Source organism: Motacilla alba, chromosome 12, assembly GCF_015832195.1.
Source record: "Motacilla alba alba isolate MOTALB_02 chromosome 12, Motacilla_alba_V1.0_pri, whole genome shotgun sequence".
In the NCBI taxonomy this organism is placed as follows: Eukaryota; Metazoa; Chordata; class Aves; order Passeriformes; family Motacillidae; genus Motacilla; species Motacilla alba.
This window is the reverse complement of record NC_052027.1, coordinates 15726397-15752830: the sequence shown is the minus strand read 5'-3', so window position 1 is coordinate 15752830 and position 26434 is coordinate 15726397. Positions and strand designations below refer to the sequence as shown.

General features: G+C 41.1%; 1 protein-coding gene across 1 annotated transcript; it reads left to right on the top strand.

Moving 5' to 3' along the window:
* The first annotated feature begins 12173 nt into the window (after positions 1 to 12173).
* On the top strand, positions 12174 to 24933 carry RFT1 (RFT1 homolog). The gene is made up of 13 exons (XM_038149461.1): positions 12174 to 12321; positions 12422 to 12507; positions 13052 to 13168; positions 14712 to 14901; positions 15476 to 15577; positions 16324 to 16458; positions 17379 to 17457; positions 17702 to 17752; positions 18364 to 18494; positions 19340 to 19484; positions 19810 to 19915; positions 20900 to 21149; positions 21983 to 24933. The coding sequence occupies exons 1-13, from the start codon at positions 12259 to 12261 to the stop codon at positions 22145 to 22147; spliced, it is 1620 nt and encodes a 539-aa protein (XP_038005389.1). The 5' UTR covers positions 12174 to 12258; the 3' UTR covers positions 22148 to 24933.
* Positions 24934 to 26434: the final 1501 nt, after the last annotated feature.

Genomic DNA, 26434 nt, shown 5'->3' with positions numbered 1-26434 from the left:
TGCCCCCCACTAGTGCTTTGGGGTGAGCTAAAAAAAAAAAAGGCAGCAATTCTTGGCCCTATACTGCCTTGACAATCCCATCCAGTTTTCCCTTTAATATTTGCCACATATGGTTGTGAAATCCACTGCCTGACTTATTTTCTAAATATAGAATCATAATTATTTTTAAAATTATCGATGCAATGAGTCTTATTTGTTTTCAAGATATTATTTTGCAATATAACAACATATTGAGAGTTCTTGTATTGTCCATTTCCCACAGGCACTTTTGAAGACATTTTATTCCCATTTCTTTGTTTTACTGCATATTGGGAAGCATCTGCTTTCCAGTTTTGTATCAGAAAGCAGAGTGGCAAAGAGCACCTCCCTTTGCTAGTGGGAGAGTGGCCGGGGTGAGCAGGCTGTGCCCCACTATCAGCACAGAGTTTTTCCACACAGCTGTGCCCAGTTCTTTGGTAGCAGAGGTGGAACAAAACCGGTGGTGGTAGCAGCAAGGCACAAGGTCAGTAGTTTCTTTGCTGAATTTTGAGTGTTTGTTTCTTTCACTGCACTACCCAGCTGTAACCTCCTCATGTACTTCTGTGTTGTTGGAGTCACCAAATGGAATTCACATGAATGGCTTTGAATTTATTCTTTCATGATGCAGGATTTTGTCTCAGATGTGAAAAGTGGCTGAATGTAAGCCTAGATGGTGAAAAAACAAGTAAAGTGAATGAGTTTTATTTCCCCGTCTCCCTGCAAATATTTGTGTTTTTTATCTAAAAAGCAGGAAGCAGCCTGTGATTTTAGTAATATGCCTAGAATGAAATCTGGGGTTTTGAACAGCTTTCCCTGCTGTGGCCACGCTTTCCATTGTCAAATTCACAATGACTTATTACAGAACTATTCAGAAGCAATCCTACCAGTGCAGATCTCAGCTTTAGTGGCCTGTTACACCCCAAACCACTCCACTTCTCTTGGCAAAGAAAAGAATATACAGTGTTGCATCAGGGAAGAAACTGGTAAATGGCATTTAAAAGCAAACAGTTTTATTCATAAAGAGAAGAAATCATACCAGAGTGCAAGCAGAGTTACAACTGATGATGGTCCTTAACAAGCAGACAGTTCTTCTTGGGTAGTGGGGAGAGATAAAAAAAATACAAAGTTATTTTAAAATCACCGGGTGTTTTTAAGTAGGAATCAACAGGTTCCATCCTGCTGATGTAAAGGTTCTTAGGTATAACTAAAAGCATGTTTGAAAAAACAATATGTAAGGAAAGCAGCAGTTTTAAATAAGACTGGTGAAAAATCCAGAATGACATGAAGTTTTGTTGATTTTCTTAAGGATTACCTCAAATTTTGGGCTTATACTTTTGCAAATAATGTATCCTATACCTGACTACTGGAATTAATTACAGTCATGGCAAGAAGATCTCTGGGGTTTTTTTTGTTGATAAACACATGCAGCCAGTGACATAAAGATCTGGAAGGCTGCCATAACTGCAGTAACAGAATAAAGCTAATTTCTTACATAATTTCCTGACTAGCACTTTCCCAGAGTACATAACCCTGCATATGGCATTTGAAAATATTTCCAACAGCATTACAGAATGAAGCTCAGTACAATTTAATATCTGAGAGAGGATGGAGGTCTAAGGATACAATGTCAATGGAATAGAAGAGATTTGTATTCCTAAATGTTTCTATAGAAAAATTACAGTGTTCTCTGTGTGTCTAGGACTGAAATTATTTCAAGATTTGCCACTATTTGCCACTAACCATTTCTTGATTTTTCTCTTGGACTCTGAATGAGACTGATAACATAAAATAGTGAACTTTGCAGATGGAAAGGAACTGGTTTTGTAACAGATTGAGTTTTGGGAGCAGGGTGTGGGTAGAAGAAGATATGTATTGCTGGTTTAGTCTCAGACATGTGGTCAGATCCTTTTGTTTGAACCTCCCCACATTCTTCAGGATGTGAGTGGGAGTATTCTCCCATGCATGAAAATCTTAAACTACTCCTATGACTTCTCTTACAGTGAGCCTCTGATACTGCTGGTTTCTAAGAGAAGAATTTTAAATTTATGTTGATGTAGGACAGGCATGGAGGTCTAAAGACACCTGATGAAATACACAGTGCATCTGAAATCTGCTGATGAATGAAGGGTGGTGTGAACCACAGCCTGCAAGCTGCAGAACAGTGAGTAAAGGTAATAGTGACAGACTGAGGCTCCGAATGAATAGCAGTTGTATGCTGCACCTCTAGCTTTCTAACATAGTGGCTATGAAGTCAGGAAGATGAAACTTTTTCCATGTAGTGGCATTTCTCTTCTGCTGGGAGTGGTGGTCACAGATGCAAGAGCAGAATACAAGAGGCAGGGTGTGGCTTTTTTTCCTTACCAGGCATGTCCATTGCTCTGGGTGGACACCTGTATTTGTGAGAGGAATATCCAGCTCCTTTGGCTGGCTATGAGCAGTTCTGCCCACTGGTCATACAGAGTTTCTCCCCTCTGGTAAGGACAGTAAATTTTCTCAAGAATTTTCTTCTACACACCTGGGAGGGCCTACTTTTTCATTCTTTCTTTTTATTTTAAGTTGGGTTACTTTTGCTCCCTTTATGGTCTATGGAGTTGACTGTGATTGCTTTCACCTCTCTTCCACTGGGCAAGAGGCCAAACCATGACTCTTGGTGGAGGGATGCAGACATTCTGGTAACATGGAATATCTGGTAGGATATATAGCTCTGTCCACAGCATAAATTCTTAGGAACATGGGAAGTGCAGTGAATATAGACATCCGAGCACCAAGGTGCCCATGCAGCCCTCATGCAATTCTCAGGGATTGCAAGAGAGCCCATGGGATGTGTCTGGAACATCATGTTAAAGTAAAACTTTGCAGTCATGTTAAAGCTAGACTTCCTGTATTTAAGCGTAAACTGACTAATGATTTATGCCCAAGTGTCTTTACAGTACTACAAGCGATCTTTTCACAGGATTTAGTTGTGGTCAGGAATACATGAATGTGTGACAACGTCTTCTGTTGAAATAGTTGAATGGAAACAAATTTTTGCTCTCTGTAACTAAACCATGAACCCACGGAGGGAGAGAAGAAGGAAAAGCACATATCCCACTTGAGGGAACAGTTTGCTGTTGTTATCTTTAGGGGGTTTGACATCTGTAAATTTAGCCTAATATACCTGATCCTTAAAAAAAATGCCAATCTTAATAGTGAGAGTGGATATATATTTTTTTTCCAAGTTACACACAAACTGTTGATACATCCTGGTTCCGTTGTGATACATCCATAACTTGGCTGAACAAAGCAAAATATTTTTTCCTACATGACTGCTTAGCACACAAACTCAGAGTGATTGGCAAAGCTGAAAGCAAAATGTCTTTAAGAGAAAATAAAACAAAGCAGGTTATTTAGTAGAGAAGGTAGAGGGGAGTTTTTTTTAAATTGCAATCTCCCTAGGGGACAAAGTGGAGAAATCCCCTAATGTTGTTAGCATGACACAAGATCTTGTGTTTGAAGACTTGCAGAAGTGTATCTCATGTGATGACTAATCTCATTTGTCTTTTCTATTTTTCTGTCACCATAACTGTGATGTTTGAGGACAGCTGGTGTCCTCAGAGCTAAGCCATCCTGTGTTTGTTTGTTCCATATAAGTCTAGCGGCTGAGCCAGCAAGGGTGGCAGTGCAGCCAAACTTGGAGTGCAGAGCCTTGTTCCGGACGCCCTGACAACAGGACTTTCAAGATGAGTTGTCTTGTGACCTTGGGTGACCTTGGGCTAGGGGAGAATAATTTTTTTCTGAAGAGACACGTCCAGAACAGTCATGTTCTCGATCCAGATGGAGGCAGTGAAGCTCAGGAACCCAAACGTATGGACATCTGGATTAGAGGCAGAGATGATTTTGGTGCTCAATATTGTTCCCCTGTATCAAAGGGATACATTTAGGTAACCCCCCACTAGAAGGTGAAATAGGACCTTTCTTTTTCCCCTATTTTTTATTGAGAGAACTCTGCTGGGCACAGTGTTAAGTTCTCCTCCCCATATTTGTAGTGAGGTTTTTTTCCCTAATATTTTAGAGTTGTACTGAAAGTGAATTTTACATTTTGAAGGATAATGTGGGAGTTTCTGAAACTGAATAGGTAAACATATGCTGGGATTGTCTTATTTAAAACATTCCTTGTTTGCCACAAAGGAATAAGAGGAATCCAAAAAATGTATTGCACTTAGCTGTAGCTGTCATGAATGCTAGAGGAGGTCCCATAAAGGGGCTGCAGGTATTTTATTCTATCCATTTGTCAGACTAATCACTGTCTTGTGAGAGGGGTTATTTTGGTAAAGAATGAAAGTCAGCTCTCAAGTGAGAAGGAAATGAATGATGTGAAGAGATACCTGACTCATAATTACCTCTGTTCGACAGGTGAGCGTGCAGAGTGTTATATAATATTGTATGAACATAGTTTCAAGGCAGTGTATGGTGAGTCACAAACTCTGCATTCTCAAACTTTATAAGGCATTACATGAAGTGATTTTTCTCCTCCTAGATGCTGAATTACTTTGAGTAGCAAATAACCACTTTTTTTGTGTCATATCCTGCTGGTTGTTAAGTACAACTCTTGCATGTCTCCATCTCTTTCAAAAGTCTCCAGGTGACTCAAAAAAAAAAAAAAAAGGAGGAGAAACTGGAATATTTTTCAAGAATACATTGTATTCCGCGCATTTTCAGAATCTAAATTCCTCTCATATGTATTTCAGAAGCTCTTGCCAGTAGTGTCCTTCCACAGTGTGTATTTTACTGTGTTCATTAAGTTATTGTCACCATTGATTTTAAAAGTCTTAAGGGTATTTCACAGACAAACAAATCATGCTGAGGTCAAAGCAAGTTTAATAACACTTCTTGTTGAATTCTAAAATATAAGAGGATCATTCTGCTTGAATACTTGGCAGCTGTGAAGTGTTTTAATGAAGAGAGCCTTGCTTCTATATGACTATTAAAGCATATACATGTTTGTACAGCAAGCAGAAATCTCTTGTGCAGCCTTTTTGCACCTCTCTCTTTTTCAAGTACATTTTTTCTCAAGGGATGCAGCCTGGAGCCCGTGGAATGATTTTGTAATGCAAAGATGCCAAGCCCTGGTTAGTAAAGAGTTTTCAGGTGCAAATGCTCACAGCTGCAGAATGTGTTCCTGTACCTTTGCTCTGGCTGTTCCAACCAGAAAATCCTTCTGCCTGTTCCCTGGCAATGCACAAACCTGCAGCAGCGAGTGGTACCCTGGGGTTCATCTTACAGAATACACAGGAAGGAGGAAAATGTACATTTTGCCTCAGCACCTGCTCATCACCACCTTTATAATTCAGGTTTGCAGGGATGTCCTAGCCTCCAGAATCAGTTCTGATCGTAGTGATAGCTGAAGTTGTGCATAACTGACGTGAGCAGTAAGTGAAGGCAGTGAGATTTTGCAAGGTAAATGAAACAATCTGCAATTGAACTCATCTCTGATTATTGCTGACAGGATAAATGTTCCAAAAAGATCAAGAGCTGTTCCATTGTAGTTTTCTTATTTCATATATTGATAGGCTCCTAAAGCACACAGCAATTAGATAAATTGTCTGCCAGTGCTCAGAGTGAGGGGCTGATGCACATTTCCTAAGCCAGTCAAATTACAGGTAAGACAGAGACAGTTAGGCAGATCCTAGCAAAAATGGGTGTAATTTCTACCCTTGAAGAAGGCAAGACAGAAAACATCTTCAGCTGAACATATATAAATATATACAGAAAAAAAAAGTTAGTATTTAGAACACAAAGGACAGTTCAGATGGTGCAGAATTGATTATGTACATGTTTTAGAATTCATTTTGCATGAATTCTAAGCAAGGATCTTGCCAGTTCCTGTGACAAAATATTGTAATTTATTGCTTCCCCACATTAAATAACCAGAAGGTGGTGGTTTTTTTTTTTTTTTTGTATATCTTTAAAATGTCTGTTGAATGTCACAGATTTCTAAATTGAAAAGGTTAAAAAAAAAGCTTTTTGGAAGCAGACAACATTTGTGCAGAACACTTGTTTCTGCTCTTCTAATCAATACATACAATTTCTTAAAATCTGCCTAATATACTGTGAAGTATGCAGGCCAACTATTTAGCAGTTATAAAAAAATGTAGCACCATCCCATCCTTGGTATTTTACTATGACTTGTATTTTTGCTACATTTTTTTGCTTTTCCCTTAGTAGAACATTGGTTTGTTATATTATTTCACATATAAAAAAGGGTTAGTCCTCTATATGTAAAATATTTCAATAAATAAAAGTTGAATGCACAAATAAAACTGATAAGGCAGCAAAACCAGTTATCAAATTACATATAAACAGTGTATTAAAATGTGTGAGGCAAAATGAACACTTCAAAGTCAAAAGCTACGCTGTAAAGCTGAGACACTGTTTTTTCAGATGTTGCATATCACAGAAAACCCCACTTCTCTGCACTCTTCAAAAATTCTTTTATCCCAAAGCAAGGACATAAATTAAATCCTTGCTGAACTAATAATTAAGCCAGAAAAAAAAAAATTGCAAATTTTTGTTTGACCATTTAACATGCTCATAGAGATTAACTCAGTGCACAAGGCCTGGGGAACTAATCTTAATAGCCTTCTGGGGGACACTTTTGTTGGAGGGAAGAAAAAGTGTCACAGCAGTAACTTCTAATGTGTCCTTTGCTGGTGAACGGCCTGTGACTCTCTTATTTTTATTCCTGCAGTTGTGCACTGCATTGGAAATGTGGCATCCCCAGGCTTATTTATGTCTCTGACCCAAGAGAGGTGCTCAGAGGAAAGAAGGAAGCTTAATGAGATTTAGTGCCTAGTCTGGTAAGTCTCTATGTGACTCCTTGTGTTGACCCCAGTCTAGTTATTGCTGCAAAGGAACAAGCTTATATGATCAGGAACAAAGACACTGATGTCTTCTATGCTTTCTTTCTGAAAAAGAAACAAAATTAAAACTAGACAACATGATTTGGCCTCCGCTGGCACAAGACTTTGGAGCAGAATAGGAAAAATGACCTGAGAACAAATGCTTTAATCCTCATTAATGAAATGGCAAAATGGACTTGCAGCAGAGGCAGAGCAGTTGTGTTAAGGACCATTGCTCCTGAGAAAGGCTGGAGGGGGATTGGGATAAGTGAGCCCTGCAGAGCAGTGCCCTACAGCTCCAGCTGTGCACTACTCATCTGCTTTGTGGGATGGGATGGAGATGTGGGCAGAGGGAGGGGAGGAGCAGGGTGCACCTCCCTCTAACGCAGGACATGCCACGGAGCAGGGCTGGCTGCAGCAGCAGCACCTCTGGCTGCTCCCGGGGCTGGGGCATCTTCTGTGCACTGAAGCAGCTGGACGGGGTGACATTGAGGGGGAACATTGCTCAGCCAGCACCAGGGGTTTTGAGTATTTGTTTTGCTCATTTCCAAAATGAGTCCTGACTCAAAAGCTTTTTCAGCAGCTGCAGAAATCTACAGTCTTTAGCTCACAGCCCAGTTTGTCATTTTGTGTTACATCATGTACTATTCCAGGAGGTAGAGCTGCCTATGATTTCATAGCACAGTTGATTTTCTAGCTTAATTCCTCAAGGGACCCTAAAGGAAATGGAAACCCACAAATAAAATGAAGAAATTAAAATATATTACTCACTCCAAAATGCAGCATTTATTTGGATTAATAAAATACAAAATTGTAATGATCCTTTATACCTGATTTGATTTTGGTTCTGCAATGATTCAATAGGTCCCCACTTCCCAATCTCACTTTGTCTTTACTTTGGAAAATATTTTTGTAGAAGAGGAGTTCCTCTCTGAGGGAGGTGATACTATGGAAGATCTCTAATTGTTCTTTACAAGTTTTAAGTTTTCTGGGCTACTGTCAGTCTATATAAAAGTCGTGATTTGAAGTCAAAGTCCACCTTTCATCCTGAAATACCTTATTAGTTGGATAATTAATTACCCCAAGTTCCCCAAGTGGAACACAGATACCAAGCTACTGAAAGACAAACATTTTCCATTTTTTAAATCCTGAAGGAACAGTCCCAACTCAGTCTAAGGCCTGTGTATACATTGTCTGGTCTTTCTGGACTAACTAAACTTCAGTGTAGACTGAAGGGGTTTTCTCTGACATGGAGGTTTCACATACCTCTAAAAAACCAGGGGTTTGTCCCATTGGGCCAAAGCAAGGAGTGTGTGGTCTGTGCTGGAGAAAAATCCAGCCTAGTTTAGTTTCAGATGCAGGGTAACTCTGTATGTAAACATCTCACCAGTAGTTAATATTTCGTCCTTTGCTGTTAAGAAAAGTGAACTATTTTAGAGTATACCATCACAAACTGTTGCCTTGGGGCAGCCAAAAGTGGAGAATGTTGTGCTAAGAAGATGCAGGAATGCTTTAAGAGGGCATTGCCTACTGTGGGAATCAGAGAGCAATTGTTTTGACTTCATGTTCTCATGAAGATTTTGTGACACTGTGTGCCAGTTCAGTAACCTGGTCCTCCTTTAACTTGTACCTGTTCTAAAATTATGTTGCTAAAAGGAAGCATTTTCTGTCAACTCAGTTGTTAAGCCTCTTCAGGCAGAGTTGTGAATAAAATTCAGTTAGCTGATAGGTCAGTTTATCTTTTGAAAAGGACTTGAGGGTGCTGGTGGATGAGAGGCTGGGCACGAGCCAGCAGAGTCTGCTGGCAGCCCGGAAAACCAGTTGTGTCCTGGGCGTCATCCAAAGCAGTGTGAGCAGCAGGGCAGGGAGGGGATTCTGCCCCTCTGCTCTGTTCTGGTGAGACCCACCTGGAACACTGAATCCAGCTCTGGGGCCACCGCATAGAAAGGATATGGACCTGCTGGAAACAGTCCAGAGGAGGCCACCAAGATGCCAAGATGAATTGAGGGATGGAGCACCTCTGCTATAAGGAAAGGCTGAGAGAACTGGGGTTGTTCACCCTGGAAAAGAGAAGGTTTTGGGGTAACCTAACTATGACCTTCCAGTACCTGAAGGGAACTTACAGGAAAGATGGAGACACACTTTAGAGCATGGAGTTATGGGACAATGGAGAATACTTCACATAGAAAGTAGGTTTAGATTAGATATTAGGAAAAAGCTCTTTACTGTAGGGTGGTGAGGCACTGGCACAGATTCCCCAAAGAGACTGTGGCTGCCCCATCCCAGAAGCGTTGAAAGCCAGATTGGATGGGGCTTGGAGCAACCTGGTCTGATGGAAGGTCCCTGCCCATGGCAGGGGTTTGGAACAAGATGAGCTTTAAGGTCCCTTCCAATCTAGGCTGTTCTATGAAATGCTGCTCCTGATGTGAGTTGGACTCGCGCTGTGTCCCATTTCCATCAGCAGCTGGGCTGTTCCGGCTGTTCCTCGGACACGACCCTTCCCAGAGTTTGGAAGGTGCCGCTGGAGCGGGAGCGCCCGGCCCGGCCCGGCCGTGGCCGCTGCCGCCACCGCGCGGCCGAACCGCGTCAGTGCCCGGCGGCTCCCTGTGCTAAAGCTGGCTCCTATAAAAACCAGTTGGAGTTACAATTATTCCTCCTCTTTTTCCGCCCCCCTCAGGCTTTGCAGCTGTTTCTGTTTCGGCTTTATGAGGTGACAAGCCAAACTGTCCAACAAAACGTGGCTCATTGTCACTTACTGCTGCCTGTGGCAGATGCCTGGAAAGGTCAGACCACGACCACTGCCTCCAGGTAGCACAGTGAATCCTCGTGTTTTAGTCCTTGTTACCCCCTTTTGTCAGGGAAATCTTTATGTGTAGAGAGAAAATAACACGGGTCCTTCTTACTGGAGTGTTGGTAGATGCTGGAGCGTGTCCAGAGAAGGGAAATTGAGATGGCTGAGGGGTCTGGAGCATCAGTCTTATGAGGAGCAGCTGCAGAGGCAGCTGATAAGTGCTTGGAGGAGGCTTAAGGAGACCTTACCACTCACCTGTCTGAAAGGAGGCTTTTCCAGCCAGGTGGGTGTTGGTCTCTCCTCCCAAGTAACAAGCAATAAGATGACAGCAAACATCCTCAAGTTGTGCCGGGGCGGTTTAGATTGGATATTAGGAAAAATGCCTTCAACAAAACCCCACTGGAACAGGCTGTTCAGCGGGGTGGTGGAGTCACCATCCCTGGAGGGATTCAAAACCAATTAGATGTGGTGCTTGGGGGCGTGGTTCAGTGGTGGACCTGGCAGTGCTGGGTTACCAGTTGGGGTCTCTGACCTTAAGGGTCCTTTCCAACCTGAACAGTTCTATGGTGCATGCTTCATGCTCCTCAACTGCATTTCTGTTTCCCTGTTTAGCTCATCGGGTGGTTTTAATCCCCCCCAGTTCATCCCCCCTTACAGAGATCAGCACTAGCCATAACATACTGGAAGTCTTTTTTTATTTCTGCCATCACCCTTTACTGCCACAAGAGCAAACTCCAGAGTCTGAGGTAGGACAATATTGTAGTTGCTTTTTCCATTTGATAACTGGAGAACTGCTTAAAGGAGAGGGGAATGGCAGTGCTTCCTCCTCTCTAGCTACAATCAATACTCTTCTCAAAATCTGTCTCTGCAATTGCTCAACACTGATTAGTTTCTTCTGTCTCTCCCCATTTCCCTATCATTACAATGGGAAAACAACCCCTTTTTGTTAATTTTTTCTGGTGTTTTTTTCCTTTGTTGGTTTGTGGTTTTTTTTATTATAGGATATACTCTGCCACATACATCTACATCTATACATCACTTCCAGATTACTTAAATAATGTTATTAGGAAAAATGACCAAATGTGGGGAAAAAGCAGCCTGGGAAACTTTACTCTGAACATGGAAGGAATAAAGCGGTAGCTGAAATGGCTTGGAGGAAGAGGTTTCATGCAGAAGACCACTGATGGAGAGCTGGCTGCTTTGCATGAGGTTTGAATTTTGGTTGTTTCTCCAGATTCTCTGAAGACCCTGATTTAAACTGCTGCTGTTCATAGTCTGTCACTAAGAAGCTGTAATCAAGTAGGGCTCAGATACTTCCCTCCCCCATGCTCTCTGTAGCTGCTGCTGTTAGACAGAAAAATCTTAGTTCAACTCTAGCATTGCTAAGAAAAATGTGACCTCTGAGCTGGAAGCGCCGTGCTCCTGAAGGGAACGTTCTGTAACACAGAAAGATAGAATCTTTTTATATATCACTGCTTTAAACAGTGATCCAAAATAGTCTGGAGCTCTCCTGACTTACCCTGAGCCCAAAGTCTTGTCTGTTTGGAAAGCTTCAATGCACTGAATTATCAAATGCAATCTGTTGCAATTAAATTGCATCTTGGTATTTGAAGGTGTGTTTGTGGTGGGCTTTATGTGGTGGGGTTTTATTGGGTTGGTTTTGTTGTTGTTTGGTTGGGGTTTTTTTGTTGTTTTTTTCGTTGTGTGTGTTGGGTTTTTGTTTTTCTTTTTTTTTTTTTTTTTCCTCCACAGAATGAAGATCCTTTCCCCTTCCTGCAGTGAATGTTTTCCCTACGTTTTGGTTGTGTTTCTCCTTAGGTCAGGGAAGGTTGGTGGGTTTGCCCTCAGCTTAGAAAGGGACTGGTGGAACTCGGAAGCTTTTTCAGCAATCTCTGGGAAACAGCACTTGTCGAATGTTCTCCCATTTACCGCGCGTCTCCTCCCTGAGCCCGGCTGTAATTTTGGGCTGTCTTCGGAGGAACCCGGGGCTCTGCCGCTGCGCCTCGCTTTTGCCGGGCTGAACTTCTTGGCCATTCGCCCTTAGTCTTGGGCGCTACCCTCCGTGCCGTATCCCCTCAGTGTCCCACCCTGTCGCCTGGTGTCCCCTCGGGGATGGGCTGGGGCGGTGCCGCCGTGTCCCCTCGGGGCTGGGCTGGGGCGGTGCTGCCATGTCCTCACAGGGCTGGGGCGGTGCCGCCGTGTCCCATCAAGGCTGGGCTGGGGCGGTGCTGCCATGTCCCCTCAGGGCTGGGCTGGGGCGGTGCCGCCGCGTCCCCTCAGGGCCAGGCCGGGCGGTACCGCCGTCTCCCCTCAGTGCGGGGCGGTACCGCTGTGTCCCCTCAGTGCCGGGCCGGGCCGGGCGGTACCGCCGTCTCTCCTCAGTGCGGGGCGGTACCGCTGTCTCCCCTCAGGGCCGGGCCGGGCCGGGCCGGGCGGTACCGCCGTGTCCCCTCAGTGCGGGGCGGTACCGCTGTCTCCCCTCAGGGCCGGGCCGGGCCGGGCGGTACCGCCCCGCTGACGGGATCCGGCGCGACGGAGGCCGCGCCACTTCCTGGCGGCGGGAGCGGGGCGATGGCGGCGCAGGACGTGCTGGGCCAGACCGCCCGGCTGGCCTCGTCCAGCGCCCTGCTGCAGGTGCGGGGCCGCCCCTCCCTCCTTCCTCCTCATCCTCCTCCTCTTGCTGCTGCTGCTCGGCGGGGCGCCGCAGGTGCTTCCCGTGCGGCTTCTTTCACAGGTGCTGTTCCGGGTGGTCACCTTCGGGCTGAACGCCTTCACCCTGCGCTACCTGTCCCGGGAGCTCATCGGCGTGGTCAATGTCAGGTGAGGGAGCTCAGGGGGCACCCGTGAGGGCTGTGGGGCAGAGCTTGTGCTGCTCTGTGCCCTGTCGCTGGCGATGCTCTCATGAATGCTGTGCAGTCTGCTCTTGGCCATGTTTGGTCATTTCATGCCTCCCCAGATCTCTTTTGGTCTGAAACACCGGTAGCCTGGTTTTTGTGTTTAAACCATCAGTTTGGTTTAAACTGAGGTAAAATTAGATACAATGTTCTTTTCCTATAGGAAAAGCACATTATATATGTATATATACATAATATATATACTGTATCTTTACATTTGGTCTGCAGCACGTACTCTTGCCATTTGAATCATCAAAATCATCACACAAAATTACTTTCTCTCTGTTTTTAGGAGATAGAGAGAATTTTAGCTCATATAACCATGTTTGCACACCTGTAGGAATTTGTCTGCCAGGCAGTCATGTGTAAAAACTGTGATGCTACCACATGAAGGATTTACAGTTTATAGAAAAGAAATAATTTTCTCTCTCTCTTTTTTTTTTTTTGGTCCTTTTCACCTTTTCCTTTAGGCTGACTCTGCTGTACTCAACAGTTGTCTTCCTCGCCAGGGAGGCATTTCGCAGAGCTTGTTTGAGTGGGAGTACCAAGAGAAACTGGACCAAAACAATTAATCTCTTGTGGCTGACGTAAGATACCTTTAAAAGTTTACTTCCTTAGAATTTCTCGTTTTTGTCTGGGAGGTCACAGAATGAGAGGAAGTGTTTATTTACTGAGGTAATTATTTCAGAAGCCTCAGTTGTGTTTCTGATCTAGGGCTGATGTAGGAAGCTGCTCAAATCTGATGCTTAAGCATTTTTGGACTTGATTTCTTGTTGGAACATATGAGAAAGTTCCTTGCCAAAAGTGCCATTTTTTCTGTTGCTTGAGTTTCATTTGGGCCGGAGCTGTTGAAGGAAAACCCTGCTGCACAAATATGTAGCCCTTTGTTTTTTCTTCCTCTTCCTGCTCAGATTTTATTACCCGATGTGCATTTGTGAACCTGCAACATAAATGTTTGGGTAGGAGAAATATGAAAAGGTGAAAGAAAGAGTTGGAATTAAACTCCAAGGAGGAAGTAGGGTTGGCTCTTTCAGCTGTGGTGCTGTTTATAGCAGAACAGCTCAAAGTCCACAGGATGCTGCCACAAGCAGTCACACATTGCAGTGCGGATAAAGTGGATTTTATGGCTTGTTTCTCCCTCCTGGTTTCGGATTCTCTTTGCTCTCTCCCTCTGTCAGCCCTAGCTGCTGTGTAGCCCCAACTGGGCTGGGCTGGGAGGTAAATTTATCTGCCTGATGTGGTTGAAAACTACCCCTGCATGATAAAATAGTATTCTCCCATTGGGGCACCTGACTTTCCCTGGAACTGCCCAGCTGTTAGCTGGATCTGGCCCAGGAATGGGGTTATGTGTGGTCATCTGCATCCAGGTACAAGGCAGAGGGATTGTCCCTGTCAGGGAGGAGTCTAATATTAATATTTAAAATGTGTTGTTTCTGTTCTCTAAGCTATACTGTAGTCAGCCTTCTGCTGTGTGATAGCCTTTCAAGCAAGCATTAAATGACAGATATGACATTGACTGTGTGCACCTTTTTTGTCTTAAACTTTTCCTTTCAGAGAAGCATAACTTCAAATGAAGGTTAACTTTGGTGATGCATCTGAAATATGTCCTAGGAGTTTAATGTCAAATATCTTAGGGGTCTGATAGTGTGAGGGTCAAAGAGATCTTGCTCCAATGATGTCAAACGTGATGGGCTCTGCTAGAAGCTGTGTGTTTCTGAAGCAGTGTCAGCAGAACAGGATGTGCAGGCTGGTGTGGGATCAGAATTGTTTGGTCCCAAGGCACAAAAATGCAGATATTTGACTTTATGGGTCTGGAGTAGAAAACGGACAACTGAGAGAAACGTTTTCTGTGTGTTGCAGAGTGCCTTAAGGGTGGTCATTGCAAAGGAAAATATTCATTCTTGGTATGGTAACAACAGGAATTAATTACTCAGGGCCTTTTTTTGTATAATCATTGTGGCCATATGTGATATTGTAATCTAATTTTCTTTTTCCTCCCCCTTCCCCCTTGTTTTGTTTTGGTTTGTTTTTGTTTTTATTTTGTTTGTTTGTTCTTTGGGGTTTTTTTTGTTTGTTTTGTTTCTGCTTAAGTAACATTTCCATTAATTAGTTTTTATGTTAACTTTTTAGAGTCCCTCTTGGTGTCTTTTGGTCTCTTATCTTGGGCTTAGTCTGGCTACACTTGCTTGAAGTACCCGACCCTTCTGTGGTTCCTCACTATCAGGCTGGTGTAGTGGCATTTGGTCTTTCTGCCATTATTGAACTCCTGGGAGAGCCATTCTGGGTTTTAGCACAAGCTCATTTGTTTGTGAGACTTAAGGTTAGTAAAGCCCATGGGGTGCATGCGTGTGGGGGGAGTCTTTGCTGAAAAGAACAGATTATTGACTTAGATCTTTGTACATTCAAACATATAAAAGCCCCTGTGTGTACTGTTTGACAGTGCATGGCCTGCTTTGTACCATACCCAGGAGTTTGTACCCATTAAAGCAAGTTGGTTTATTTAGACATTATTACCTTCAAGATCCTTAAATCCTGAAACATACGTTTTGGTTGGAAGGAGAGACACGCTGCTTCCACAATTCTACATGAAATATTGAGACGATGATAGTCTCAAGCAAAATTTTCTCCCTTATATCCCAAAATTTTCTCCCTTATTTCCCAAAGGACTGGGAAAATGCAGTGGAGGAACTGTGAAATGCTAGAATAGAAAACTTACAGAGCAATGACAATCTAAGCTGGCCAGCTTAGCAGAAAGAAACTGCCATAAAGTCACACTGACTTTGAAAATTTTACATTCCTACAGCAATTCTGTGCATTAAATATAGATGTTTTAAGCTTGTGTACGTGGTTGAGTTGCCAGAAAATAACCCTTCTCTGTTTTGTGTTTCTTAAAGGTGATTGCTGAAAGTCTTTCAGTAGTGTCAAAATGCATTTTGACAGTTACTTTAGTAATCCTTTATCCTCACTGGGGCCTTTACATTTTTTCCTTGGCTCAGGTAAGCTCCCTTTGTTCTCTCTCAGTTGAGTTTTGATTTTTCTTTGACATTTAGCCTGCTGAAGAACTTTGGGGAGCTGAGAGAAAAAGCTCCTGGGAGGTTTAAGATTTAGAATTTATATTTGGTATTTTCCTGATACTCATTATTGACTTGCTGCTTTGACATTGAGTTAAAGGGAGGTAGAAGAAAGCACCTTCCATCTGTGAAGGCACATCTTGCAAATAAGGTTATGTTACTCTAATTACACAGAACTTTATCAGCCTGTACCACCAACCTGCATTACCTTATCAGAAGGTGCTAATCAAGTGCAATTAATTCAGGTTAAAACTTTTTCTTGACGACAATGAAGGAGTGATAATTTTTTTTCTTCAAGTTTTTGCTCTGGCTGTTGTAGATCACTTATAATTGATGGGAATTGGAAATGTTCTATGAAGTAAGAGATGTAGGCAGTAGCTACTCTGTCAGCTTGATTTTTGATTGAATAATTGCTTTATAATTGGACCTTCAACGTTCTGTAAATGCTGAATAAAGCATGGAAATTAGCAAAGGTCTATGATAACCTACAGGTTTAGAAAAGATTAAAAGATCAACAGCATTCCTAAGAGCTGTTCAAATCCTTACATAGTTTAATATTTGGTAGGCATAAAAGCTATTTACATTTTCTTCTCACTGTATTTTCACTTAGTATATAATTCTGCATTTCTAAGTTAATTTTGTTTTACTTCTCTCCTTCTTGATCTTCCCAGCTTTTATATGTCAGTGTTCTGGTAATGTGCTATGTAATTTATTTTGTGATGTTTCTGGGATCTCCTGAAGCCACAAAGAAGTCATTTCCAGTTGCTAGAGTGAAAGCTCTATTACCTAGCTTCGTGGAAGATGAGGTAAGATGTGCAATTTATTTCTTGATTTCCTTCTTAAAATCTCATGTGAAGGCACTTTGAATGTTGCTTTTAGACTGGGGAGTTAATTGAGTGGTTTTGGGGTTATTTTTGCACTATAGAAGATATGATAGATGAAGTAAAAAATATTGCATAGAAATTGTGTTTGAAGTTTGTATCAGTAAAATTCTTGTCAGAAAAACATCATGAAACTTGAACTCTTTGTGGTTTGGGGTTTGTTGTTGCTGACTTGGTTTGTGCAAAATATTAGCAGACCTTAACTGGAGCTAGACCATCTGCACTGTGCAGGGGAATGACCAGCTATCATTGGATCTGAGGCAGAAAACAAACCAGAGCCATATAACAGTGAATTTTTTGGTACTTTGATCTCTGCACAAAATAACCATGATGTTCCACAGCATCCTACAGATACTCAAATATCACTCAAACAAAAATGAAGCAAAGAAAGAAATGAAAAGACTCACTGAGGAAGACAACATTCTGGATAAGATTTACAGATTGGAAATATAAAGGTGGTTCTTGTTTGCAGTCTTCTAAGGACAGTTTGAGGAGCAGTAAACAATTCATATCTCCCGTGAGGGTGAAAGTTATATTGGCACGTTAAACACCCTGGGTGTTCTTTTTCCTAACTCTACCCTTGATTAGTATTTTATGTAGAATGCTCTCATGGTTGCTTTGTCTGCAGCAAGGGCACTTTTCAACAAGGGAATCAGTTTTTGCCAGATCAGTGATATTGGTGCTTGAATTCAGCAATACTTTACATCAGTGGTTAATAACTGTGGCATTGTGGGGTCCTCACCACTGCAGTTAGAGCTGCCCTGCAGTGTTGCACTGCCTGGCTGTTTGCTATTTCTACTCTGTAATGTCAATCACATTTGTTACATTTCAGGTTTTTTTTGCAGACCTTTGTGAACTGGAAGGAAGCACGCTTGACTTGGAGTTTCTTCAAACAATCCTTCTTGAAACAGATTTTGACAGAGGGTGAGGCTTGACATAGAAGTGTGAGGGAAGAGGGCTCATGAAAACTATTTGTAAAATTGACGTAAAGCTTCAGAAAGCTTGGGTGGGGGACGATGACAACCTGAATGGAAGTTTTGAAGGTTTTTAGAGCTAGATACTGTCCCATTTGACTTTGTGTCTTGAATACTTGATATTGGAAGTGGCTGAGCAAGTATTGGGAAAGATTTAAGGGCTTGTTCTGAAGTTCTTTATTTTGAACTTACAGGTGAACGATATGTGATGACTTTTTTGAACGTGTTAAATTTTGGAGATCAGGGTAAGTGTGATGGTGTTGTGGAATGGTGACAGAGTTAGTCACTGCTCTTCATGCGGTTCTGAAAATGACTTAAAGTGTTTGAAGATAGCTTGGAAATCTGAGAATGTTTCAAAGCCTTTGAACTGCATTTCAGGGAATGTTTAATATAAACTTTAATTTAAGATAATAGAATTACAGAATAGCCTGGGTTGGAACAGCATTCAAGATTATCTAGTTCCAGCCCCCCTGCCATGGACGTTCACTAGATGTATATCTTTCTCTTCTCCTGTACCAGTAAATCCTTACATTCCTGTCCTTATTTTGTGAACTTTATCAGGATCCTCTAAATTCCTCTACAGCAAGAATTTTAAGTGTGTTTGGTGCTGTTCTAGATTCGCTTCTGTCTAGTTGGTGCTTTTGTCTTACCTTTGCCATGAGCAAACCTTGCCATTTTAAGCTGTACTTGCTTGACTGTCAGAACTTTTAGAGAATACTGCTTCAATGTTGCACTAAATACCACTTGGTTTCTCTTTTTTTGGAGATGTTAAATTAGAATTCATGTTGTTATTACAGACTTGGAATTAAAATATATCTAAAACTCTGTTTATTTTATTGCTTTTTTTTTTTTTAAGGTGTCTATGATATTGTGAATAACCTTGGTTCACTGGTGGCCAGGTTTATCTTTTTGCCTATTGAAGAAAGCTTTTACGTATTTTTTGCTAAAGTGTTGGAAAGAGGGAAGACTGTAAAGGATCAGAAGCAGGTATGTTTATTTGGATTAATTACATGTCAAATGCTTGATTTTTTTTTTGTTACAGATAAGTTGCATCACAGAAGTGTGATGGACAGAAACGTGTGTTTAAATTTGAGTATTGAGGCTGTTAAAATTGAAAAGTGGAGAAGGAAAATGTTGAGTCAGACTGGACCAAAAAGAAAAGTGAATAGATAAAATGCTAATGAAATAGAAATGAAAATATGCAGTGGCATAGTGCTGCCTTGCATCAATAAAGGTAACCTCAGCTGCTCCAAACAGTGTGATGGAAAGCCTACTCTGCTGTGTATTTCCAAATATAGCAAGCCATTATCTAAATAATGAAATTTATTAAATAACTGCTATCTGGAAGTACTTTATTTACTTAAACATATCAATAGCTGTTAAATAATGTTTCTGAGGAATGTAGCTTTGGGAAGAAAAGATTGGATTTTGAATTATATGAGGAGAATTAATGAATAAGAGCTTTGTTCCACAGAGTAATATTCTTGATCAGTCATGAGGGTCAGCCTGTAGCAGTCCTGCTAATTGCACATCAGCACACAATTAAATCCTGTGCTTCAGATCCTTGGTGGGCTGAGGGAGGTGTCTCTGTGTGTATGTTTGATATAAAACCTACCTGGTGTGTAGAACTGAAAAAATGGTGGAATAATAAATCTGTGGAAAGCATTACCAAGTTAAGAGCATGTGTGTGGATAATTCAATAACAAAGGATAAGTTTCACACCTTTTTACATGATGCAAACTGATTTGTTTCTCTGAAGGAGCATTTCTGCACGAGAGTGGCTGTTATTACATTGATTTTGGTTCATGTGATCTGCTATGTTTTTTTTTCAGGATGATGTTGCTATGGCTGCAAATGTATTGGAATTGCTGCTGAAACTTGTGCTCCTGATTGGCCTCACCATCACTGTTTTTGGCTATGCCTATTCTCAGCTGGCTCTGGATATTTATGGAGGCTCAATGCTCAGTTCTGGAACAGGTAAAGATTTATAGACCTGGCAAAAAAACCACCACTCTTTAGAAAAAAAAACCCTACAGCTATTATGAATCTTTTATAAATCAGCAGTTTAGGTTTTTTCCTGTGAAACTGCTATTGAAATCTGTGATTTAGTTCATCAGAATCCTTTTTTGCTTATTTTTGTTCTTGTCAAGATATCTAGACAGGAAACTTGCTCAAATGAACTTAAGTTTCCATTATTAGTATTAACTTTACAAATTCTATCTCTTAGTATCAGTGCCTGTAAAAGCAAAGTGGTTTGATAGAAGAAATCATTAACTATTTGTCTTTCTAATGTGTTTTTTAGGACCAGATCTCCTCCGGTGTTACTCGTTGTATGTCCTGTTTCTTGCTGTCAACGGAGTAACAGAATGTTTTACATTTGCCTTAATGTGCAAAGAAGAAGTGGACAGGTAGGAAACAGTGTCTCCAAAATGTCCCCGTGAATTTATTTCTGCTGACTTTAAAAAGGAATTGGTGCTTTTGAAATTGGCACAGATAATATCCTGCCCCTCAGAAAAGCAGCTCCTTGCTAGGCTGTGTGCATTTAGATTTAGATGTAGAAGCTTTAGCAAAAGTTGAAAGTTTGGGTAAGAAAGGTCAGAACTAAGAAATCAAGATTGTTAATTTAGCTTTAGGCCCATCACTAACTGGTAAAGTAATTTAAATATGTGTTTTCTGCACAGATGAGCTTGAAGTTTCACTTTTTAAGACAATCACTCGACTCATTGAAGGTTTGCAACTATTAACATTTTTCATGTACAGGTACTGGACATACACTTAGGGATGACCCAAGCTGTGGGTGAGAATCCAGTGCTTTAGTGTCAATTAGTACTTTGTAGGTTGGACTAGGTGACCTCCTGAGAGCCCTTCCAGCCTGGATTATTTCCTGGTTCTGTGTTTAGGCTGTCCCTGATGTGGCCCTTTCAAATTAATTTCAGTGAGGTCTGTTTTTCACAATCACAGTGGGAGCTTTTTTGACTTAGCAAGAGCTGCTTTCACCACCCCTTTAAAATGTGCACTTTTTCAAGTCACTGTTTACAACAGAAATGAATTGTTGATTTGTTCCTGAGCATTCATTTTCTTTAATATGTTCCTAACATAAAATAGCAAAAAATGCACAAGTTTTTACATTACTAATAATTTTCATTAGATTTGATTTTCTGCAATGAGTGCACAACTGATTAGTGTAATAGAATTTTGTTCACGTAATGTAGTTCTTAGTTTATTTTGGTTGATGTATTTTCTGTTTTTTCAAACGATTTTTTTTATCCTCTCATTTCTCAAATTTATTTTCACTAGGAGTTGGTTAGAAAATAATAGATCATTAGTAAATGAATGCTGGAACTGCATGAATTGTCAGATTATTTTTTCTTCTTCTTTTTTTTTTCCTCTAGGTACAATTTTGTTATGCTGGCCCTGTCTTTCATATTTCTGTGCATCTCTTATTTCCTGACCCACTGGTATGGCAGTGTGGGCTTTATCCTTGCCAACTGCTTCAACATGGGCATCAGGATAGCTCACAGCACCCACTACATCCATCACTACTTCAGAGAAAGCACCCACAGACCCCTCACAGGCCTGCTGCCCTCGCCAGCTCTGCTGCTGCTCTACATCCTCAGTGCTGTGGTCACTGCTTTCTCAGAGGTGAGCTCCTTCCTCTCTGCTCACTGACCGTGACTTTTGTGTCCACAGAAAGAGGAATGCCATTAGGAAAGCAGGATTTTGAGGGTAGGCTGGGAGGTTTACAATACAGAAAGGCAGGATATGTTGTTAAGAGGTTCTTTGTATTAATGTTCTCTCCCACCTGTACAAGGTGGATCTGACAAGTAAAATAAAATTTAACACATTTCTGCTGTGTGTAGTTAACGCATGTTCTCACTTATTAATAATGGAAATTTTGCAGTGGCACCAAGAAACTGGCATTAAAGATTCTGTAATAAAAACAAGTAATAACCAAAACTAGAAGAAAACAAAAAATTGCTAAGAGCATGTTTAACACATTTATTCAGTACAAGATGGTAATTGCACAGGCTGATTATTAAGGGGATTGGAGCTTTTCAATGTACAAAAATTTGACAGCTTGAAAATCCATTATGCCTGAGAAAGGAGAATTTTATATTTTGGAGTGGGAGATTTCCAGTTTGGTTAGAAAATAGCCTAATATGTTGCTGTACAGTAGCAGCCTTGCCCCATAGCACCAGCAGAGTTTTGTGTCATCTCCGTTAACACATTTCTGCATGCCAGATGACAGCAGCTTCCTCATTTACCAGATATCTACTGAATGGTTATTTCTTGCTGAACTTAAGAAAGCAGATGTTGTGACTGCTGAAGATGATTTGTTGTAGGGTCAGCGCATGTGCACAACTGCGCTTGGCCTGATGGTGACGTTGGCGTGTTGGACCTTATTTCTTGTTGAGACAGTAAATGCCCTTTGTGCTGGCTGGTTTTCCTGCAATGCCTTGTTTTCTTTGTTGTAGGTGTGGTTCTGCTGTGACAAGGGCTGGATGGCCAGGCTGATCCACATCAGCACGGGTGCCCTGTGCCTTGCAGCAACCCTGGTTACAATGTTCTGCACGGAGACCAAGCTCATCCACTTCGTCAGGAGCCAGTTCCTCTCCCGCTATCTGAAGAAAGGAACATGACCTGCTCCTGTGCAGAACAGTTCTTTTGTGTGCTTGCAGTAAAGGGCTGTGTTTTTTTCCATAAGATCTGTATGGAAAAAAAGTTTCCACATGTGTTTGGAAGCATTGATAAGGGAGTGGCAATGTTGATGACTGCCACATGAATATTATTTTGTCTTCTGAACTGGTCAGTACAGCAGAAGAGAGGTGAATAATTTTCTCTTTATGCATCATTCTTGTCTAAGCTTTTCTTCAAACAGCCTCTGAAGATCTAAGCTGACTCCCTGACATAACCTGGTTGTCAGACTGCATGTAGAGAGCTCCCCTTCCTGCCACTGGGCAGTGGGAAGGCCTGACGTGGTTTAGAAGGCTCTTATTTGGCATGGGTGCTGCTTAACTGGGGAGAAGATGGCCAGGGGAAAAAAACCCAAAGCCAACCACCACAGTGAATGCCATAAAACAGCAGCAGTGTGAGTGTTGTGGAGCAGAACACAGTGTGGTGCAGAGGGATTGAGCTGTCACTGTTTGAAGTGCAAAGTGGGGAACAGAAGATGCTGACGTTTACAAGTAAATTAATGGAATACACAGCATGTGTCCCTGCTGGCTCTGTGAGATTATTTCATTCAGCAGATCCTTCATGTCTGAGGGCATTGATTAACTTGTCAGAAATACTCTGAAGCCTTAGCTGGAAGAAGTTTTGGGTATTGTCTGCAGAAGGTGTTGAGTACAATCACTGATGGTGCAGTTCATAAGGTTACTCATGAAACTTCTTGCTTTCATTCCATTGTTTTTTGGGTTTGTCTGAGATTTTAAATGCCAGCATGAACAAATTTATCTCAATAAAAATTATTTTGTCTGTACAGCTGAATGTTAAATATATTTACTAAGATTTTTTACAAAGAATTATGCATATTGAAGATGTCTTCATTGGATGGTAAATACTTCCTTTTGTTCCAGTGTTTTCCTCATATCTTGTTTCTTTACTTGTTCAATCCCAACCTCTGAATTGTTTGGGTTTTTTTGAATTGATGAAAATTTGGACATTCAGAAGTTCTAAAATTCCATGTAAGGCTGCTGGTTTAGGTGTGCTGATGGCATATTGTATTACTGGTCTAAGATCTGAACTGGGCAGTTTCAGAATGTACAAGTGGCAGGTTTATAATCATCAGTGTTTCCTTTGCAGTTTTTGGATGGACCAAAAAATGTCAAGGTATGAAAAATGTGTGCAGTTGGAAACTTTTAGTTTAATTATGTAGCAGCTCTGCAGATCCTCAGGCTGCTTAAAAAACCTCACTACAGTGGCATTGTGGAGTTCATTCTGGTGACCTCAGTGCCCGGGCTGAAATGCTTTCTAGTGTCAGGGCCTTCAGCTTGTAGTTAGAAATATTTTCTAAACTCTGGTAACTCCCACTTGGAAAACATTGCCAGAGATACTTTGTATGAGAATTTGGTGATTGAAGAATTATCATAGAGAAGCCAAAATGTGACAGTGAAGGGAAGGAAGTGGCCTTGCACAGCCAAGGGCAGTTGTTTCCATTGCCTGGCTGGAAGGAGCAAATGCAGTCTTGCTGATTCTTCTTACACTGTTTTGAAATCTGTCAAAATGGAGCAAACTCTACATTATTCTGTTCTCTTTCAGTTGTTCTTTGCCTTTTACATTTTTGTCTTCTGAATGGTGCTACAGCTTTTTTTCTCTTTTCTGTCTGGTGTGGAGTTATGAAGTACAGCTTCAAATGATGCTGGGGGTTGAAACTTCTTTATGGTCAATGCTTACAACAGTTGCTTCTCCTTTACTTGTTAGTAGTGCAAAAAAATCAAGACAATTGAACCTATGGGCTGTGTTTAAGGTCTGTCTTTTTCTGTATGCCTTTGGGATCCTACTGTGGTAATATCTCAATCTTTACAGTGAATTTTTATAACTCCTTGGAATGAGAAATTTTGTACAGCCCTGCACCTAAAGTGCTTTGGTGATGGAAGAACTTCTTATATCAAATTGAAGTCGTTCTGCCTTGTCTGCTCTTGCAGCCCCAGCTGTACACTGATATTCCTTCTGCTACCTGTAATCTCATAGGGAGGGTTATGTGAGATCTTCTTCTTCAGTCACATGACCTGTGTAGTCTCATAAATATTATTTAATAGAAATGAATTATTTAATATAATATGAATTAACTTAAAGACAAGTTACATTTTTATACCACTTTTTGTTATTTCATATTGGAAATACGATTTTTCTTATTTCATATTGGCAAATCTCATGTCTCAAATGCTATTTTCTGTGAATCAGGAAGACATTTAAGGTGACTTAATGATCGCTCATTAGCAAATTAAGAACAGATTCCTCATTTAAACATCATCTGTAGGCAGCTCGGTAGTGGTTGACTGGTGTTCATGATACAGGATGTTTTATTTTTAATGTTTTATGTGGCAGGAAACTGCAAGGAGAGACAGGAAGTAGAGACCTATGAAACTCTGCTGGTTTCTTATTTATCAGTGGGATCCTTAATGTCAGAGCTGTTAATTGCTTTATTGCTAAAGCAGCATGCTCTCAAACTCAGGGACAAAGTTGAGATTGAACTTGACCATGTTTCCCTTTTGTTTTAGCCCCATTCATCAGTCAAAAGCACAACTGTCTAAAGTGTCCTGAAGCTGTTTTGCAGAGTTCTGAAATCTTTTAGTTTCAGCCAAAGGGGAATGAAACATTTTCTTTGGTGGAAAAGGTTATGATTTCATGCTTTGTGGTGCGTTTTTCTTATTTGTTGGATGACTGATTTTCAACGTAACACTAAATAAAGTTTATTTCCTTTATATTTTGTTTTTGTTTTCCACTTGATGACTACTGGAGTTTCATTTGTATCATTGGTACAGCTGATGCTTGAATTTGGTTGGATTTTCTAGGATATTTTATGTGTAAATTCAATTATCAACCTAAACACACACACACACACACAGAGATAAAATTTGCTGTATTAATTTTGTGAGAAGTGGCATCATTATAGTAAAGTTTTCCCTCTTTGTTTCTATCAAATTGTTTGTATGAATTGGATTGGCCAAGTTCCTTTGTTTGCTTTTACAGTGCATTATGATAAAAACTGATTCAGTGGCCAGGAATAAATCTGATATTTAATAAATTTTTTTTAGCTGAATTAGTTTGTGAATGGCAGTGCTGCTATTGGGAACTAACCAATTAACCAATTGTTCAACTGTTTGATTTTTCTCTAGTGCTGTAAGTATTTTTTTTTGTAAAAAAGTAGGGCAGGGGGATGTCACTCTGATTTTTTAAGACTTTGCTAAGCCTTCTGATGTTTGCATTCTTATAACAAACTTTCTCACACACAATTCTGTAAATAACTTATGTTTTACATTCTTTCATGGAGGAGGAGAGAATTGATGGACTCTTAGTCTGCCCAGTGTCATTGGAGAGGTGGCACTGTCACCCTCCAATCCACTGTCACTTTGGGAAAACTATAAATGTTGGAGTCAAAAAATAAAAGTCCCTCTTTTTTGTTCACCTGGAGAGCAGCAGTGTCCGTGTCGTCTTTTCGTGTCGTATTGCGACAGGGGGAGTCACTTTTTAGGCAAAGAAATGAGGATTTGAAGCTTTGCCTAGATGGTTAATCTGCTTTAAAAGGCACAAAAGATAATAGTTTGAATGTTGACCACAACTGAGCACCCATAAGGGGTATTGGCTTCTTATTTCATGTGGAGGATTGTGTGAGTGCCTTGAGGTCAGTCCTATAATTCCTTAGATCCTGAACAGTCCTTCCATCCAGACTGTGAAATTCTTGATGTGGGCTTCATATTGCTGTCTGAAGATCATACTTGTCTTTTTTTTTTTTTGTGCTTTAATTACCTGATTTTTGAACCGTATCAGTGTTTCGAGAGATGTGCTGAGCTGAAATGGTTTTCTTCAGCACAAAATGCGTAACTCATCTGCGTTCTGAGGCTGCGGTGGAAATGGAGCTGGTTTTCAATATAAGCTGAAAATGAAGTTTGAAGCTGTGCACATGTGATATACAGCTGGGCCCTGGAAACAGCAGGGCCTGTTCAAAAGTGTGAGCAGCTGAGGATCTAAAGAAAACTGATAGGAAGTGCTTATCTCTGCTTCACTTTGGATTGCTTCCAGGGAAAGATGTGTGTTCTCTCTAGTTTCTGATCTGAGCTGTGCTTCCTGCACTGCCTTGCTGGGATCTGGGAGGAGGAGTGACCCCTTTTCAGTGGGGTGTCTGTCACTGCACATCCCTGTTGTGAGCTCTGCTCATGGTGAGCGTGTGCCCCCTGTGCAGCTAAGGCAGGATTTTCTGGGAACTG

Coding starts and splice junctions, on each gene's coding strand:
- RFT1 (XM_038149461.1), top strand. CDS start 12,259: ATGGCGGCGCAGGACGTGCTGGGCCAGACCGCCCGGCTGGCCTCGTCC. Junction 12,322..12,421: donor CGTCCAGCGCCCTGCTGCAG/GTGCGGGGCCGC, acceptor CTTCTTTCACAG/GTGCTGTTCCGGGTGGTCAC. Junction 16,459..17,378: donor CTAGCTTCGTGGAAGATGAG/GTAAGATGTGCA, acceptor TTTTTTTTGCAG/ACCTTTGTGAACTGGAAGGA.